The sequence below is a fragment of the Andrena cerasifolii genome, chromosome 15 (assembly GCF_050908995.1).
Source record: "Andrena cerasifolii isolate SP2316 chromosome 15, iyAndCera1_principal, whole genome shotgun sequence".
Lineage (NCBI taxonomy): Eukaryota > Metazoa > Arthropoda > Insecta > Hymenoptera > Andrenidae > Andrena > Andrena cerasifolii.
Genome location: NC_135132.1, coordinates 10,223,668 through 10,238,604, shown reverse-complemented (window position 1 = coordinate 10,238,604; position 14,937 = coordinate 10,223,668). Strand labels below are relative to the sequence as shown.

Sequence of the window (14,937 nt, the reverse complement as noted above, 5' to 3'; positions counted from 1 at the left end):
AAGATCCTTCCACGCAGAGTGGTTTTAAAAATCTACGCATTAAAGCACTACTTTAAATATGCCATTCACTACTCTCAAACTCTATCGACTTTCGCTCAAGGCTTCTACTTCTCTCCGAAGACGTTACTTAGTGCCACCTCTTTCGACATCATGTTCTCCTGTTACAAAGCCCAATTTTGTGCGTTCTGAAAATTTTTGCCAGATTTTGGCCCAGGTATCAGGAGAACATGAAGCGAACAGAGGTATTCTGAATTTCAGCTTCGAAGGCATCCTCGATTCTCTCTCCGAAGACGTTACTTAGTGCCACCTCTTTCGACATCATGTTCTCCTGTTACAAAGCCCAATTTTGTGCGTTCTGAAAATTTTTGCTAGATTTTGGCCCAGGTATCAGGAGAACATGAAGCGAACAGAGGTATTCTGAATTTCAGCTTCGAAGGCATCCTCGATTCTCTCTCCGAAGACGTTACTTAGTGCCACCTCTTTCGACATCATGTTCTCCTGTTATAAAGCCCAATTTTGTGCGTTCTGAAAATTTTCGCCAGATTTTGGCCCAGGTATCAGGAGAACATGAAGCGAACAGAGGTATTCTGAATTTCAGCTTCGAAGGCATCCTCGATTCTCTCTCCGAAGACGTTACTTAGTGCCACCTCTTTCGACATCATGTTCTCCTGTTACAAAGCCCAATTTTGTGCGTTCTGAAAATTTTCGCCAGATTTTGGCCCAGGTATCAGGAGAACATGAAGCGAACAGAGGTATTCTGAATTTCAGCTTCGAAGGCATCCTCGATTCTCTCTCCGAAGACGTTACTTAGTGCCACCTCTTTCGACATCATGTTCTCCTGTTACAAAGCCCAATTTTGTGCGTTCTGAAAATTTTTGCCAGATTTTGGCCTAGGTATCAGGAGAACATGAAGCGAACAGAGGTATTCTGAATTTCAGCTTCGAAGGCATCCTCGATTCTCTCTCCGAAGACGTTACTTAGTGCCACCTCTTTCGACATCATGTTCTCCTGTTACGAAGCCCAATTTTGTGCGTTCTGAAAATTTTTGCCAGATTTTGGCCCAGGTATCAGGAGAACATGAAGCGAAAAGAGGTATTCTGAATTTCAGCTTCGAAGGCATCCTCGATTCTCTCTCCGAAGACGTTACTTAGTGCCACCTCTTTCGACATCATGTTCTCCTGTTACGAAGCCCAATTTTGTGCGCTCTGAAAATTTTTGCCAGATTTTGGCCCAGGTATCAGGAGAACATGAAGCGAAAAGAGGTATTCTGAATTTCAGCTTCGAAGGCATCCTCGATTCTCTCTCCGAAGACGTTACTTAGTGCCACCTCTTTCGACGGCATGTTCTCCTGTTACGAAGCCCAATTTTGTGCATTCTGAAAATTGTCTGATATGTTTAGAATTTGCCCCAGCATGTACAACTCTGTGGGCCTCAACTTTCGTAATTCTGTGTCCAAGCAAACGGTGCTTTGCGACATTACGCGTTGTCAGAAAGGTTTATGTACAAACTGCAACGATAACTTGAAGTCTACAGAATTCACATTATTCGGTAATGAATATTTCCGTTAATCACAGAATATTGTCATTTTCTTTTTGTCGGCTCCAAAAATCGTTAATAATAATTCGATCTGAAAAGAATATTTTGCGGTGCTTGTAGGAGGTAACCAGGTGTCCGTACTTTAAATGGCACCACTAAAAGTATTTAGGTAAAATAATTTTATAAACATAATAGGTTAACTTACCGGAACAGTCATGTAATCGGAGTATACAAATTTTTTTTTTTTTATTTATTTGCAGTCTGAAGGAACAGGTCTCTTCTAGAGGTTCTGTAGATCATTATGCAATCATTTCCAATAATAAAAGTGTTTGTTTCTTGCGTGGAAGAGCCTTTAGAAGTTAAAATCGCTGGGAAAGAGGTTATTTTCACGAACACGCTAAACCTTTATTTATTCATTTATTTGCAATCGGAGACCATAGGATTCTTCTGTGAACACTAGAAATTTTTTGGCAATCAATACTGATAAGAAAATTGTTTATTTATTGCTCGAAGAAGCTTTTTGAAAATTTGACAGCGGGGTAAAACAGGATACCTATCATAGAAATTTGACGCTGCGCGCCATCTATCGGAACGTGACCAAAAGTGGCGCCCCCTATTGAAAAAAAAAAAAAAGCAACTTTGCCAGGCTGTATCTCTGTTCCAAGTGCAGATAGAACAAAATCGTAGAGGAAAATTTTGCACTGTTTAATAAACTCTATCATCCTGCGCAGTTACTTTTTTCGTAGGTGCGGCGGTACACTTGAAAACTGCATTTGAACTCATTTTTTAAATGGAACCATACAATTTTGTTTACATGAATTTAATCCTTGCGTTATTCTGCGTATAAAAAGTATAAGGTAAGATAGTCGTAAACTCAATAGCTTACGAGATATTTAATTTTATTACGAAATATGCCAAAAGTGGCGCCCCCAAACGATGAAACTTCGTACTAATATTTTTTCCTATATAAAATTAAATATCTCGTAAGCTATTGAGTTTTCGACTATCTTACCTTATACTTTTTATACGCAGAATAACGCAAGGAATAAATTCATGTAAACAAAATTGTATGGTTCCATTTAAAAAATGAGTTCAAATGCAGTTTTCAAGTGTACCGCCGCACCTACGAAAAAAGTAACTGCGCAGGATGATAGAGTTTATTAAACAGTGCAAAATTTTCCTCTACGATTTTGTTCTATCTGCACTTGGAACAGAGATACAGCCTGGCAAAGTTGATTTTTTTTTTTTTTCAATAGGGGGCGCCACTTTTGGTCACGTTCCGATAGATGGCGCGCAGCGCCATTTTCTCGGATTGGGTGTTCTGTTTTATCCTACTGTTAAATTTTCAAAAAACTTCTTCGAGCAATAAATAAACAATTTTATTTTGCAAATTAATTGCATAATAATCTATAAAGCCCCCAAAAGATGCCCACGCCCTCAGATCGTAAATAAATAAATGTACCAACCTTTTGCGTGTTCGAGAACATAACCTTTCTTTCAGCGAATCGAACTACCGATGCGGTGCTAACTAAACGGGAAAACTTCAGCCAAACAAAGACGGCTTGGTCCCCCTGATGCGATGTAACTAATCTCACATACTGTAACTAGAGCGATTATTAATCGTGTATATTTCTGCTTTACAGGTAAGGAATTTTTACATAGAAGACGTTAAACCGGCTGCATTTTCGACTGATACTGCTTCAGCCGACCCCAGACCTAACCCAGACCTTTTTTTTTTTTTTCTACGTGGAGAAGTCCCTAACGGATACCCCTAACCCTCCCCTAACCCAGACCTAACCCAGTTACACTTGTAACATTTCATTGTATTGCATTTTACTTATTTGAATAAATTGCAGCTAAGTGGTAAAAGAGTTTTTTTATTTAACGAGCTCTACTTACTCCTTCCTATTCCAAATCCCATATAAAAGACATGCTAAAAAGAACACCTAAAAAGATCCTTCCACGCAGAGTGGTTTTAAAAATCTTCGCATTAAAGCACTACTTTAAATATGCCATTCACTACTCTCAAACTCTATCGACTTTCGCTCAAGGCTTCTACTTCTCTCCGAAGACGTTACTTAGTGCCACCTCTTTCGACATCATGTTCTCCTGTTACGAAGCCCTATTTTGTGCGTTCTGAAAATTTTTGCCAGATTTTGGCCCAGGTATCAGGAGAACATGAAGCGAAAAGAGGTATTCTGAATTTCAGCTTCGAAGGCATCCTCGATTGTCTCTGCGAAGACGTTACTTAGTGCCACCTCTTTCGACATCATGTTCTCCTGTTACAAAGCCCAATTTTGTGCATTCTGGAAATTTTTGCCAGATTTTGGCCCAGGTATCAGGAGAACATGAAGCGGAGAGAGGTATTCTGAATTTCAGCTTCGAAGGCATCCTCGATTCTCTCTCTCCGAAGACGTTACTTAGTGCCACCTCTTTCGACATCATGTTCTCCTGTTACAAAGCCCAATTTTGTGCATTCTGAAAATTTTCGCCAGATTTTTGCCCAGGTATCAGGAGAACATGAAGCGAAAAGAGGTATTCTGAATTTCAGCTTCGAAGGCATCCTCGATTCTCTCTCCGAAGACGTTACTTAGTGCCACCTCTTTCGACATCATGTTCTCCTGTTACGAAGCCCAATTTTGTGCGTTCTGAAAATTTTTGCCAGATTTTGGCCCAGGTATCAGGAGAACATGAAGCGAAAAGAGGTATTCTGAATTTCAGCTTCGAAGGCATCCTCGATTCTCTCTCCGAAGACGTTACTTAGTGCCACCTCTTTCGACATCATGTTCTCCTGTTACGAAGCCCAATTTTGGGCATTCTGAAAATTTTTGCCAGATTTTGGCCCAGTTATCAGGAGAACATGAAGCGAAAAGAGGTATTCTGAATTTCAGCTTTGAAGGCATCCTCGATTCTCTCTCCGAAGACGTTACTTAGTGCCACCTCTTTCGACATCATGTTCTCCTGTTACGAAGCCCAATTTTGTGCATTCTGAAAATTTTTGCCAGATTTTGGCCCAGGCATCAGGAGAACATGAAGCGAAAAGAGGTATTCTGAATTTCAGTTTCAAAGGCGTCACCTTTAAAGTTGCGAATCGAAGCTGCAAAGGTTTGGAATTTGGATAGGAATATGTAAAAGGTATTTCTAAATAATAATACAGTTCTTTTCAAGTTTTTCCCACTTTATTTGCAGAAAAGGCTTTTACAGTGTTACAATAAATTAATATAAGTATGTAGAAATGAATGCTGATTAATATTGTATTATTAGTAAGTATAAAATATATAATTTCACTTCATTTTATGTATAAAATCACTATCAGCTTTCCATCATTTGTCTCACTTAAAGTTCCTCAATCCTGTCTACCGAGAAATGTTCCCAAGGTTAATCTGTAACAAGAAGAAAATATTTTTAGCAATCTGATTTGTCTATTATAGAAAATACAACAAATAGATTTGTCTATTATAGAAAATACAACTAATTTCAGGCAAAACATATAAAGAATATAATTATCTTCCTAATTTAAGACAATTCCCCTTTATTTCATGTAAAATACATCTCAACGCTGTACAATTCTACTAACATATCAGTAAAGTACATAGGAAATGTATAATATATTAGTAACTTGAAAAATATTTTTAGTAACTTGACTTGTCTATTATTGAACATGGGAGAAACGTTACAACAGTTTGTCACGTATGAAAATATATTAGTAAAGGGAATAATGCGCTCCAAAATTCTGCGTCTCTTCGTTAAACAGTCACTGTCTCGAAACATCTGCGCCACTTCTTGCTCTTTGATTTGCCCTCCGGAGACGTTACTGGATGAAAATAGTCTTGGAAAAATGTAACAATAAATAAAAAAAATTTAAAGTGTTCCTATATCTACCGCGAATTACTTTTTTATTCCTGTTACTTTAAAAATAAATATAATATTGAAGTGAGATTATTTCCAGTATTATTCCTTTCATTCATTTTTATATAATATCATTCAGTATAGTATGTCCTCCTCTGTACTTGGTTACAATAGCATGTCCAACTTCCAAGCATTATTGTCGAGTTATTATTATAATTTTGCAGATTCTAACTTATACTACTAATTACATACTTTCAGTGATACCTATATTACAATAATGCAAAAAATTTTTATGTAATTATAAAGTACCATTGAATGTTTGAACCTGTTTTTCTCAAAAACGCTAAAAGTGGACATACAATATGTGTGCACTAATTGTAAGCCATCGATGTACAATAGGAAATTTTTTTTTAATGTAGGTTAGTCCGTTGTTGTTCTAACTGCCTGAATTACTCTGACATAAATACGACAGCGATTTCAAGTGATGTATATGTAACGATAAAAGCATTAATTTAGTAAATGTATACAATTCCCAGCAGTTCCTATGTCAATGTATGCCTAAAATGAATATAACCTAACCTACAATCGTCTGAAAATGCATACATTGACTCCATCATGCTTTTATTGTGGCTCGTATATCCAGCTATCGCTTCAGTTTTGCTATGAATCCACGTTGGCAGTCCTCCCGAGTAGGCGCCATCTCGTATCTACTACCTCAACTAAATTTGTCACGTGACTTGCTATGTATTATCGCCAATATGGCGGAACTCTGATTTGGGAATGTAGTCACGATTTTTCGTTTTTCGTTCTTATATGAGCAGATTTTGGTCTGGGAGAGGTCTCATTCGAAAGAAGAAGATTCAATGCGGAGTGCTCTGCTCACCGTTTGAGTCACAAAACTCTTTTAGTGACCTAAAAATGCTTGGATTCTGCGGGTATATTTTGTCGACTTTTGCTTTACTTTGGACACTGATATTATTACATATCAAGACAATCTCGTTGAACCATGAGCAGAGCGCTCCGCATTGAACCTTCCTCTTTCGAATGAGATCTCGCCCAGCCCCAAATCTGCTCATATAAGGACGAAAAACGAAAAATCCCGAACCCATGTTTCGGGCCAGATTGTGTCGGTATACAGCGCGCTGCATTACCCGTGTCTACCCCCTTAACTAATTAACGATTATACGATACACTAATTCTCCGTTTGAAACCACCAACAATCCAATCGCTAATTCAATTTTATTTAAACGATTTTCAAGTGGCGCTCGAAAATTCGTGCTTCACCTAATCTCTGGTTTAACAATAATTAACATTGTAAAATTCTACAAATGCATGGTTCCTTAAGGAATTCCTAAATAACAGTTATTGTACAGTCGATAGATTAAGGCTCGTATAAAGCGAAATTCCTTCTAGAAGAAACGAACGACGCAGGATTTGTCTGTTCTTTTGATGACTAAGTAATCAATTTGAATAATTACATTAAGTTGCGAGCATCTCTTTACATTACTGTACTCCGTAATGTTATAAACCGCTCTGTACGTTGCGAGTTAAAAATGATAGAATTCTGCTGCAATTGTATACATAAGTGTTCGAGGAGCGTTTTGCAAACAGTTACGCACATGTATTGCAGAAACTGCCGCATAAGGAATACCGTATGCTCGTCATTATTTCCCACGTGCATGGATAAAAATAAATTATCAGTTTGCTATTTGCTAATTTTCTATAGAATTGCGAAAAAACTATGGGCTACATTTCTCCTGTCATTTTACATAATTGGATGACTAGCTTCACGAGTTGTAATAAGATTGTTGCAGTTTGGCTTTGTCTTTAGTAGTGGCTAGTGCTTCATCAAGTCTGGATTAGGATTTCCTGCTGTGTCTCTGCTTCAATGAAATGTAATGCAATGCTGACTTTTAATATTTTGTGAGCAAAATATATTACAAAAATGTTAAATTAAACGATTTTAAAATGCACTAAAAACTAAAAAAAAATTGTACTACAATTACGATGGTGATGTATCACTTTAAAGAAAATCGTGGGGCAGGATATTTTAATGCTCATTTCGAGGCTTGATTCTGTATTAAATTGAATCGTATCCTTTTATGAATTATCCGGTCCCACGATTTTCTTTAAAATGACATATCGCCATCGTAATTGTAGTACGAGAAAATAATTATTTTTTTAGTTTTTAGTGCATTTTAAAACCAGTTAACGTAAATTTTTTTTGTATATTTTTTTATTTTTCACTTCTTTTTTAATTAGAAATTTCGAAGTAAAGGCTTTCCAAAAAAGAGAAGCAGAGTATCTCAAGCAGGGAATTTACGAAATATTAAACGGATCAGTAATTGTCAATCACTGCAGGAACAGTGTATTCCGATAAACTGTAGTTTTCCACGCAAGATCTAATCAATCATGGATGCCTGATAAGGAAATCGTTTTTTTTTGCAAATGAGATATGTGATATTTCGATATTAATTGCTGATCCTAGCGTGACACAACGAATGTTCATTCTTCATTATGTTTTTCGCCGTTTATCATTAGCTGCTCCTAAAACAAGCACTACATATCGTCATTAGCCCCCAGCGATTTTCATGACCTCGATCATTGCCTAGTTATGCAGCATCTCGTGCCCCTTCTTACGCAAGCCCCCTTAATCATCTTGATTGATGTACGGGAAAATCGCGCCTAGCGTGACAAATTCTGCCTGCTCATTCTAGTGTTAACGCTGTACGTGTGCTTCGCGGCAGTCTATCGTTGTCACGCGTGGACTCCTGCGTTGAATACAATGACTAATATCTTTGGGTATTAATGACACTAATGTGGCGATTACATTTTCTGATAGATTATTTTACTGGAGTTTGTAGGGAAAGTGGTCCGGGTCGTGAAGTGATACAAGGATGCTTTAGACTTGCTTCTGTGACGCTTGTATTCGTCATATAGTGGCTCGGATGTGTAGTTCGTGCGTAGCGAAATAATCTTCAATTTAAAATGATTCGAGTAACTTTATTCTGTTATATTGATAGATTGCATTGTATTGTACGTATGCCAAGTGCACGAGCGTGATTCTCTGACTTTTTTCAAAAAAAAAGTTCACCTTGCATATGTACACTGATGTTTATTTTGAAAGGCACCAAAGATCTCTATCCCGCAGGCCCGGAATAAGATTTTCGGGGCCCAGGGCTATCGAACCTTCGAGGACCCCGAAGGTTGCGTGCGAATTTCAAATGGGGTACCGTGTATATGTCTAAAAAAAATCCTAGAAGTTGTAAAAATTTAAATAGATATCATAAAGGAGGTTTAAACAATTAAATTTTCAAATAAAAACATAAAATTGGATGTTGTGAAACTCCCAGCCAATTTATTTGATACTACAATTCCGATGAAGACAGAGAGAGTGAGCTAATCGCTTAGAACTGAAGGCAACTATGGCTTAGAAGGGGGCCCCCCTGGAAAGTGGGGCCTGGGGCTGCAGCCCCCCGTAATTCGAGCTGGTTATCCTGTTACACTAACTGTATTCGCTGTGTGCTGATGTGCAACTTTGTGTTTAGTATTCGCGAATTGTGTTAGTTTATACAACTTAGAGAATTACCTTAAATTTCTGTTTCAGGGATACCAAATCTACTGTGGAGTTCACTATCAATGGAAGCTCATACACTGGTGCGTCCTTAAAATAACTCTAATATTAAAGAGTAATAGGGATCGCGCTAAACAAACTAATAATTCTATTGAAAAAGAAATTAATAACGGTGATCCCTCCTCCAGTCACAGGGAACATCCCACCAGGAACATCTCTCAACGTCTTCATCAGGGATCATGCCAAGCTCCGAGGAACCAAGGCTATGTGCCACGAGGGTGGCTGCGGTGCTTGCATCGTGTCCGTGGAAGTCAAGGGTCAGACAATGTCCGTGAACTCTTGCTTGGTGCCAGTTCTCATTTGCAATGGGTACGTACAGCTTTTTCTAATAAAATTCCATCGCTGAAAAGGGATTCTTCGATCACAGCTGGGCCATTAAGACTATCGAGGGATTGGGTAACAAGCGAGAAGGCTACCACACACTACAGGCTACTCTGGCGGAGAAGAATGGTTCGCAGTGTGGGTATTGTTCGCCCGGCATGGTAATGAATATGTACAGGTACGCTGTCTACTCGCGCAACTATTCCAGAGACTGTATCTCTTCGCAATATGTCTCGGAACAGGTTTAACTGTGAAATATTGTCTTCCAGTCTTCTACAGGACAAGAAGCTCACCATGAAGGAGATCGAGAATTCTTTCGGCAGCAATATTTGTCGATGCACTGGCTACAGACCTATCTTGGATGCTTTCAAGGGCTTTGCTACTGACGCTCCCAGAGACCTTGCCAAAGATGTGCATGATATCGAAGTAATAAGAAGCTAAGATAACTTAAACAGATAAGCCTCTAGCTCTTATAAAGAATATCTTTATTTAACACTTATCACCACAATCTATGAAAGATTAAGATTGCCTCGTTCTCTTTTCCTCTCGCGCAGGAGCTCTACAAGATCAAAGCGTGCAAGAAGACAGGTCTGCCCTGTAAAAATGGCTGCAATGGTTGCCACAGCGTTATTCAAACTACGGAGAATAAGATCGACATGAAGCTGGAAGGCTCGCAATTTTACAAGGTCCTTTCAGTCGACGAGCTTTTCAAGATCTTCCAGAAGAACCCGAACGCGAGCTACGTTTTACACGGTGGCAATACTGCTCACGGCGTATACCGGTTAAAAGTACCTGACATATACATAGACATAAACGACCTCGCTAATCTACGCAACATAAGCAAGACCGACGACAGCCTGACCATCGGCAGCAATGTCTCCCTCACAGTGGCCATGGAGACCTTCAACAAGTATTCTAAAGAGCCGAACTTCAAGTACCTGCAGCACCTGGCCCGCCACATTGACCTCATAGCCAGCGTGCCAGTGAGGAACGTCGGGAGCCTAGCTGGGAATCTGATGATCAAGCACCAGCATCGGGAGTTCCCCTCGGATCTGTTTCTGATGCTCGAGACAGCGGGCGCGCAACTGCACGTGGTGGATGCTGGCGGTAAAAAGACCAGCGTGACCTTGCTGCAGTTCCTCGAGCTGGACATGAAGCACAAGCTGATCTACAGCATAGTGTTGCCAGCTCTGGGCGACGAGTACAAGTACAGGTCGTTCAAGATCATGCCGCGCGCCCAGAACGCCCACGCGCACGTGAACGCCGGCTTCCTGTTCAAGCTGGACAGGACTGGGAAGGTTCTGACGAACCCGAACATCATAATAGGCGGCATACACAAGGACTTCCTGCACGCCTCCAAAACGGAGAGCTTCCTGGTGGGAAAATCCATCTTCAACAAGGACGTGGCGAAGCAGGCCATCGAGAAGCTGAACAGCGAGCTGGAGCCCGACCACGTGCTGCCTGATTACTCCCCGAAGTTCAGGAAGACCCTCGCCATGGGGCTGTTCCTCAAGTTCCTTCTGGGGATCAAGCCTGAGAACGTGGACCAGCGACTGCGCAGTGGAGGGACTCTATTAGAGCGAGAGGTGTCCTCCGGGAGGCAGGACTTCGATACGGACAAGAACGAGTGGCCGCTGACCCAACCGATGCCGAAGATGGACGCCGTGCACCAGACTGCCGGGGAGGCGCAGTACGTGAACGACGTGCCGCCGTTTTGCAACGAAGTCTTCTGTGCCTTCGTGCTGTCCACTGTGCCCAGCGGCAGGGTGGAGAGCATAGACCCCTCCGAGGCGCTGAAGATGAACGGAGCAGTCGCGTTCTTCTCCGCCAAGGATATTCCTGGCAAGAACATATTCGTGTACGGAGGCAGCAAGGAGCAAATGCTGGACATCGACGAAGTGCTATTCGCGGACCAGAAGGTAGAGTTCGTTGGACAGCCTGTTGGAATAATCGTCGCCACCACCCACGCGATCGCTAATGAAGCGGCGGAGAGAGTACGCGTCAGCTATGCCGGTGTGGGTGACAAAGCAGTGGTGACCATAGAAGACGTCTTAGCCTCAAACGATTCCAGCAGACTCCTCCAAACTGTTAACGAGGCAGCTAAGGGCACAGGTACCTTTTAATAAAAACATAACAGGACTGTTGGACCGTACAGCGCTAACTATTATAATTCTTTACAGGGAAGGGCACAAAGCATGTGTTGAAAGGGAGATTCCGGTGTGGTGGTCAGTATCACTACACCATGGAGCCACAGTCCTGTGTTTGCGTGCCTACTGAGGATGGGATGGACGTTTATCCTGCAACGCAGTGGGTAGATCTGACTCAGGTTTCCATAGCCGAGTGCCTTAACGTAAAGAACAATAGGTAAGATATCTGCGTGACTGTGGTTGGAGTGTAAGTTAGGTGTACGAAGTGAATACTATAATATTTGATTAACTATTGCGTTAATTCTGCGTAGCATAAATATCCAAGTGAGGCGGCTGGGTGGCGCTTACGGTGCGAAGATATCCCGTGCCACGCAGGTGGCTTGTGCCTGCGCGGTGGCCTGCTATAAACTGAATCGTCCAGTGCGCTTCGTATTGTCTATAGAGAGCAACATGAAGGCCATTGGCAAGAGGTTCGATACCCTTCAGGAGTACGAGGTGGGCGTGGATGACAATGGACGAATACAGTACCTGAATTCCAAGCACTGGGGTAACGCTGGCTGCATCTTAAACGAGGCCCACGCACCTTCCGCGGTAGAACAATTGAAAAGGTATTGTAATGCAATTAATGGTATTGTATGCAATTGTTAATGATATAAAATACTCAGCACTGCACAGTGGGTAAGTCATATTGAATAAGATTCTTTTATTGTTCTCTAATTTTGGCGAGAGAAATGTTAATTGTACGTACGGAACTTCGCAGCTGCTACGATTCAAGTACCTGGGCCTTTCAGGGCTTCGAAGCCAAAACCGATTTGGCGTCAAATACTTGGTGTCGAGCACCAGGTAAGCCAAATTAATCTACCATTGATAGAAAGAAGGATCTCTCTATGTATTTCTACTCGTTTCCAGGGTCCACTGAAGGTTTGGGTATGGTAGAGAACATAATGACGCATATCGCGAAGGCTGTAGGAAAAGATCCATTAGAGGTGAGATTGCTGAACATGAGTGACGATCACAAGCGTATTCTGCAGCCGATGGTAGAGGAATTGTGCAAGCTGGCTGACTATGGGACGAGGAAGAATGCAGTGGAGGCGTTCAATAATGTAAGAAGCCTCGTAGTACCGTTTAGCAGTTACAAATATTGAAGCTTATCGAAATCTCCATAGGAAAACCGATGGAAGAAGAAGGGGATCGCGATCACAACCATGATGTATCCCCTGCAACTCTGGGGCCAGTTCAACGCCCACGTTGCAATCTACGCTCGCGACGGTACAGTTTCTGTGACTCATGGTGGAATCGAGTGTGGTCAGGGAATTAATACAAAGGTACGCGGAAGCATAGCTGTCGATACATCGGGTGTTGACTGGAAATCAGATCTGACGTTAGTCTTCCTCTGTCGCAGATAGCTCAAGTGGCAGCACACTTTTTAGGAATCGAACTGTCACTGGTTACTGTCAAGCCAACTAACAATTTAACAGCTCCAAACAATGCTGTCACTGGTGGCAGCATCACAAGCGAAACCTGTGCATATGTAAGTGTACCACAGCAGTAAGTATTTCACCTATCGCTTTTTATGATGGATCAAAGCGATCGTGTTTGATTTCAGGCGACAATGATGTCTTGCAAGGAGCTTATGAAGAGACTGGAACCCATCAGGCAGGAGCTAAAGAATCCCACGTGGCAGGAATTGGTGATGGCAGCATACCTAAAGGATGTTGATCTTTGTGCACGTTACATGTACGCTCGTAGCAATAGCTTGTAACTTTCCACTGCAACGTGTGCTCAACCAATTCGTAATGCTATGCAGGTACACCGCGAAAGACGATATTCAACCGTACCCCATATACGGAGCTACCGTGGCCGAAGTTGAGGTGGACATGTTAACTGGCCAGCACAACGTAACCAGGGTGGATTTAATAGAGGACGTAGGGAAGAGTATGAATCCACAGCTGGACGTGGGACAAGTGGAGGGTGCCTTCGCAATGGGACTCGGATACTGGACCTCGGAGGACTTAATTTACGATCCGAAATCTGGCGAATTGGTCAATTACAGAACCTGGGTTCGTTCTCCATAATTGTACATTGAAGGCTTATCTGAGAAATGATTTCCTTGACGTGCAACGTGTCTTTCTTTCCCGCAGAATTACAAGCCACCCGGGGCAAAGGATATCCCCATCGATTTCCGTATTTATTTCCGTCGAAATTCACCGAACCAGCTCAGCGTGATTCGTTCGAAAGGTACAAATAAATGCAACTACCAAGACGAGTGGTGTTGAATAGATTTTTATTTGGTACCTTTGTGTTAAAGCTATTGGTGAGCCGCCGCTATGCATGACTTGTGTGGTACCGCTTGCTCTGCGCCACGCAATTGATTCGGCAAGGAAAGACGCTGGGAATAATGACCCGTGGTATCAACTAGGTAAGTTGATAAGGATTTATAAAGCGGAATAGGTGACTAGGTGATCGCTGGAATTCGATTACCGTGAATTGTTTATTTACAGATGGGCCTGTTACCACGGAGAGGATTCTGTTAACGAGCTTAACCAGCAAGGAGCAAATGATACTTTGATGTAGTATCTGATGCTGTTCTAATAAAATACAAATGCCTGCACGTCCTTAGTATATAATTATTCGAAGACAGAGTGAACACAAACTAGGTAGCAAGTTATAATACTGATAAATTGAAAATTGTCTGAATGTAAGAAGATGAATTAAGAAACAGATTTGCACATTTTTCGCATTCATATTTCATACCTTCTTCGCTAATCCTGTAACGTAGAATTAATGAATCATCGATTTCCCGTAGTGGAATCCTGTCGAAATTATCCGTGTATAGTCCAATTTGCGTGTGCTCGCGCGAGTCAGACGACACGCATCGTCAGGCGTCGACAGCAAACTAGTTCAGTCTCCAACACTTTGTTACCACAATTTTATCACCGTTGGACTGACTGGTACTTTTAATTTCTATTTAATATTGATGTTTCATGAAAGTTATTTTTATAACGACCGCATACTTGTAGACCGCATACTCCTTAGTTAAAATGTCCTATCTAGCATTTTGAAACAACCGAGAAAACTGAAGATGTATTATTTCCTTTGTACCGTCCTTATTTTCCTTCATTCAAATTAAAACCAGTAGGTAATTAATTATTAATTATTAACGTACAAATTACGTAATGCATTATTTTAGATAGGATATTTTAACCATCTGGAAAGCAATTAGGTTAAATACATTAGACTGTTTATAGATCTCTACGAAGCACGTAGAGTTTTCTAACTTTACTTAAAAGGTAAAAGACCTGTGGAACATCGAATGGGATATCGTTTGGATTTTCTATCCTGATTCAGTTTGCAAGAAATTTCCCGAGATCCTCTTCTCGTCCTACAGTGACGTACCACTATTACACAGACCCTGTCCAAAATACTACGAACAAAATTGCTTTTATATCC

At 41.1% G+C, this 14,937-nt stretch overlaps 1 protein-coding gene and 1 long non-coding RNA gene across 6 annotated transcripts; both read left to right on the top strand.

The window, feature by feature from the left end:
* The first annotated feature begins 2,297 nt into the window (after window positions 1–2,297).
* LOC143376826 (uncharacterized) lies at window positions 2,298–3,403 on the top strand. The gene is made up of 2 exons (XR_013087171.1): window positions 2,298–3,117; window positions 3,180–3,403. It is a non-coding gene; the product is annotated as an uncharacterized LOC143376826 (long non-coding RNA).
* Window positions 3,404–6,819: 3,416 nt separating this feature from the next.
* LOC143376818 (uncharacterized) lies at window positions 6,820–14,220 on the top strand. Of its 5 annotated transcripts, none has more exons than XM_076827522.1 (17): window positions 6,820–6,842; window positions 8,993–9,042; window positions 9,148–9,328; window positions 9,387–9,518; window positions 9,610–9,766; window positions 9,895–11,452; window positions 11,521–11,704; window positions 11,799–12,095; window positions 12,248–12,330; window positions 12,397–12,590; window positions 12,654–12,812; window positions 12,890–13,018; window positions 13,094–13,224; window positions 13,295–13,547; window positions 13,629–13,725; window positions 13,796–13,906; window positions 13,989–14,220. In XM_076827522.1, the coding sequence occupies exons 1-17, from the start codon at window positions 6,835–6,837 to the stop codon at window positions 14,054–14,056; spliced, it is 3,792 nt and encodes a 1,263-aa protein (XP_076683637.1). In that variant the 5' UTR covers window positions 6,820–6,834; the 3' UTR covers window positions 14,057–14,220. The 5 variants fall into 5 exon arrangements, with proteins under 5 accessions (XP_076683637.1, XP_076683641.1, XP_076683635.1 ...); XM_076827526.1 differs by lacking the exon at window positions 6,820–6,842 and adding an exon at window positions 7,264–7,280; XM_076827520.1 differs by lacking the exon at window positions 6,820–6,842 and adding an exon at window positions 7,274–7,308.
* The last annotated feature ends 717 nt before the right edge of the window (window positions 14,221–14,937 follow it).

Coding starts and splice junctions, on each gene's coding strand:
- LOC143376818 (XM_076827520.1), top strand. CDS start 7,274: ATGAAATGTAATGCAATGCTGACTTTTAATATTTT. Junction 12,096..12,247: donor GCGGTAGAACAATTGAAAAG/GTATTGTAATGC, acceptor GGAACTTCGCAG/CTGCTACGATTCAAGTACCT. Junction 12,813..12,889: donor GTCAGGGAATTAATACAAAG/GTACGCGGAAGC, acceptor CCTCTGTCGCAG/ATAGCTCAAGTGGCAGCACA.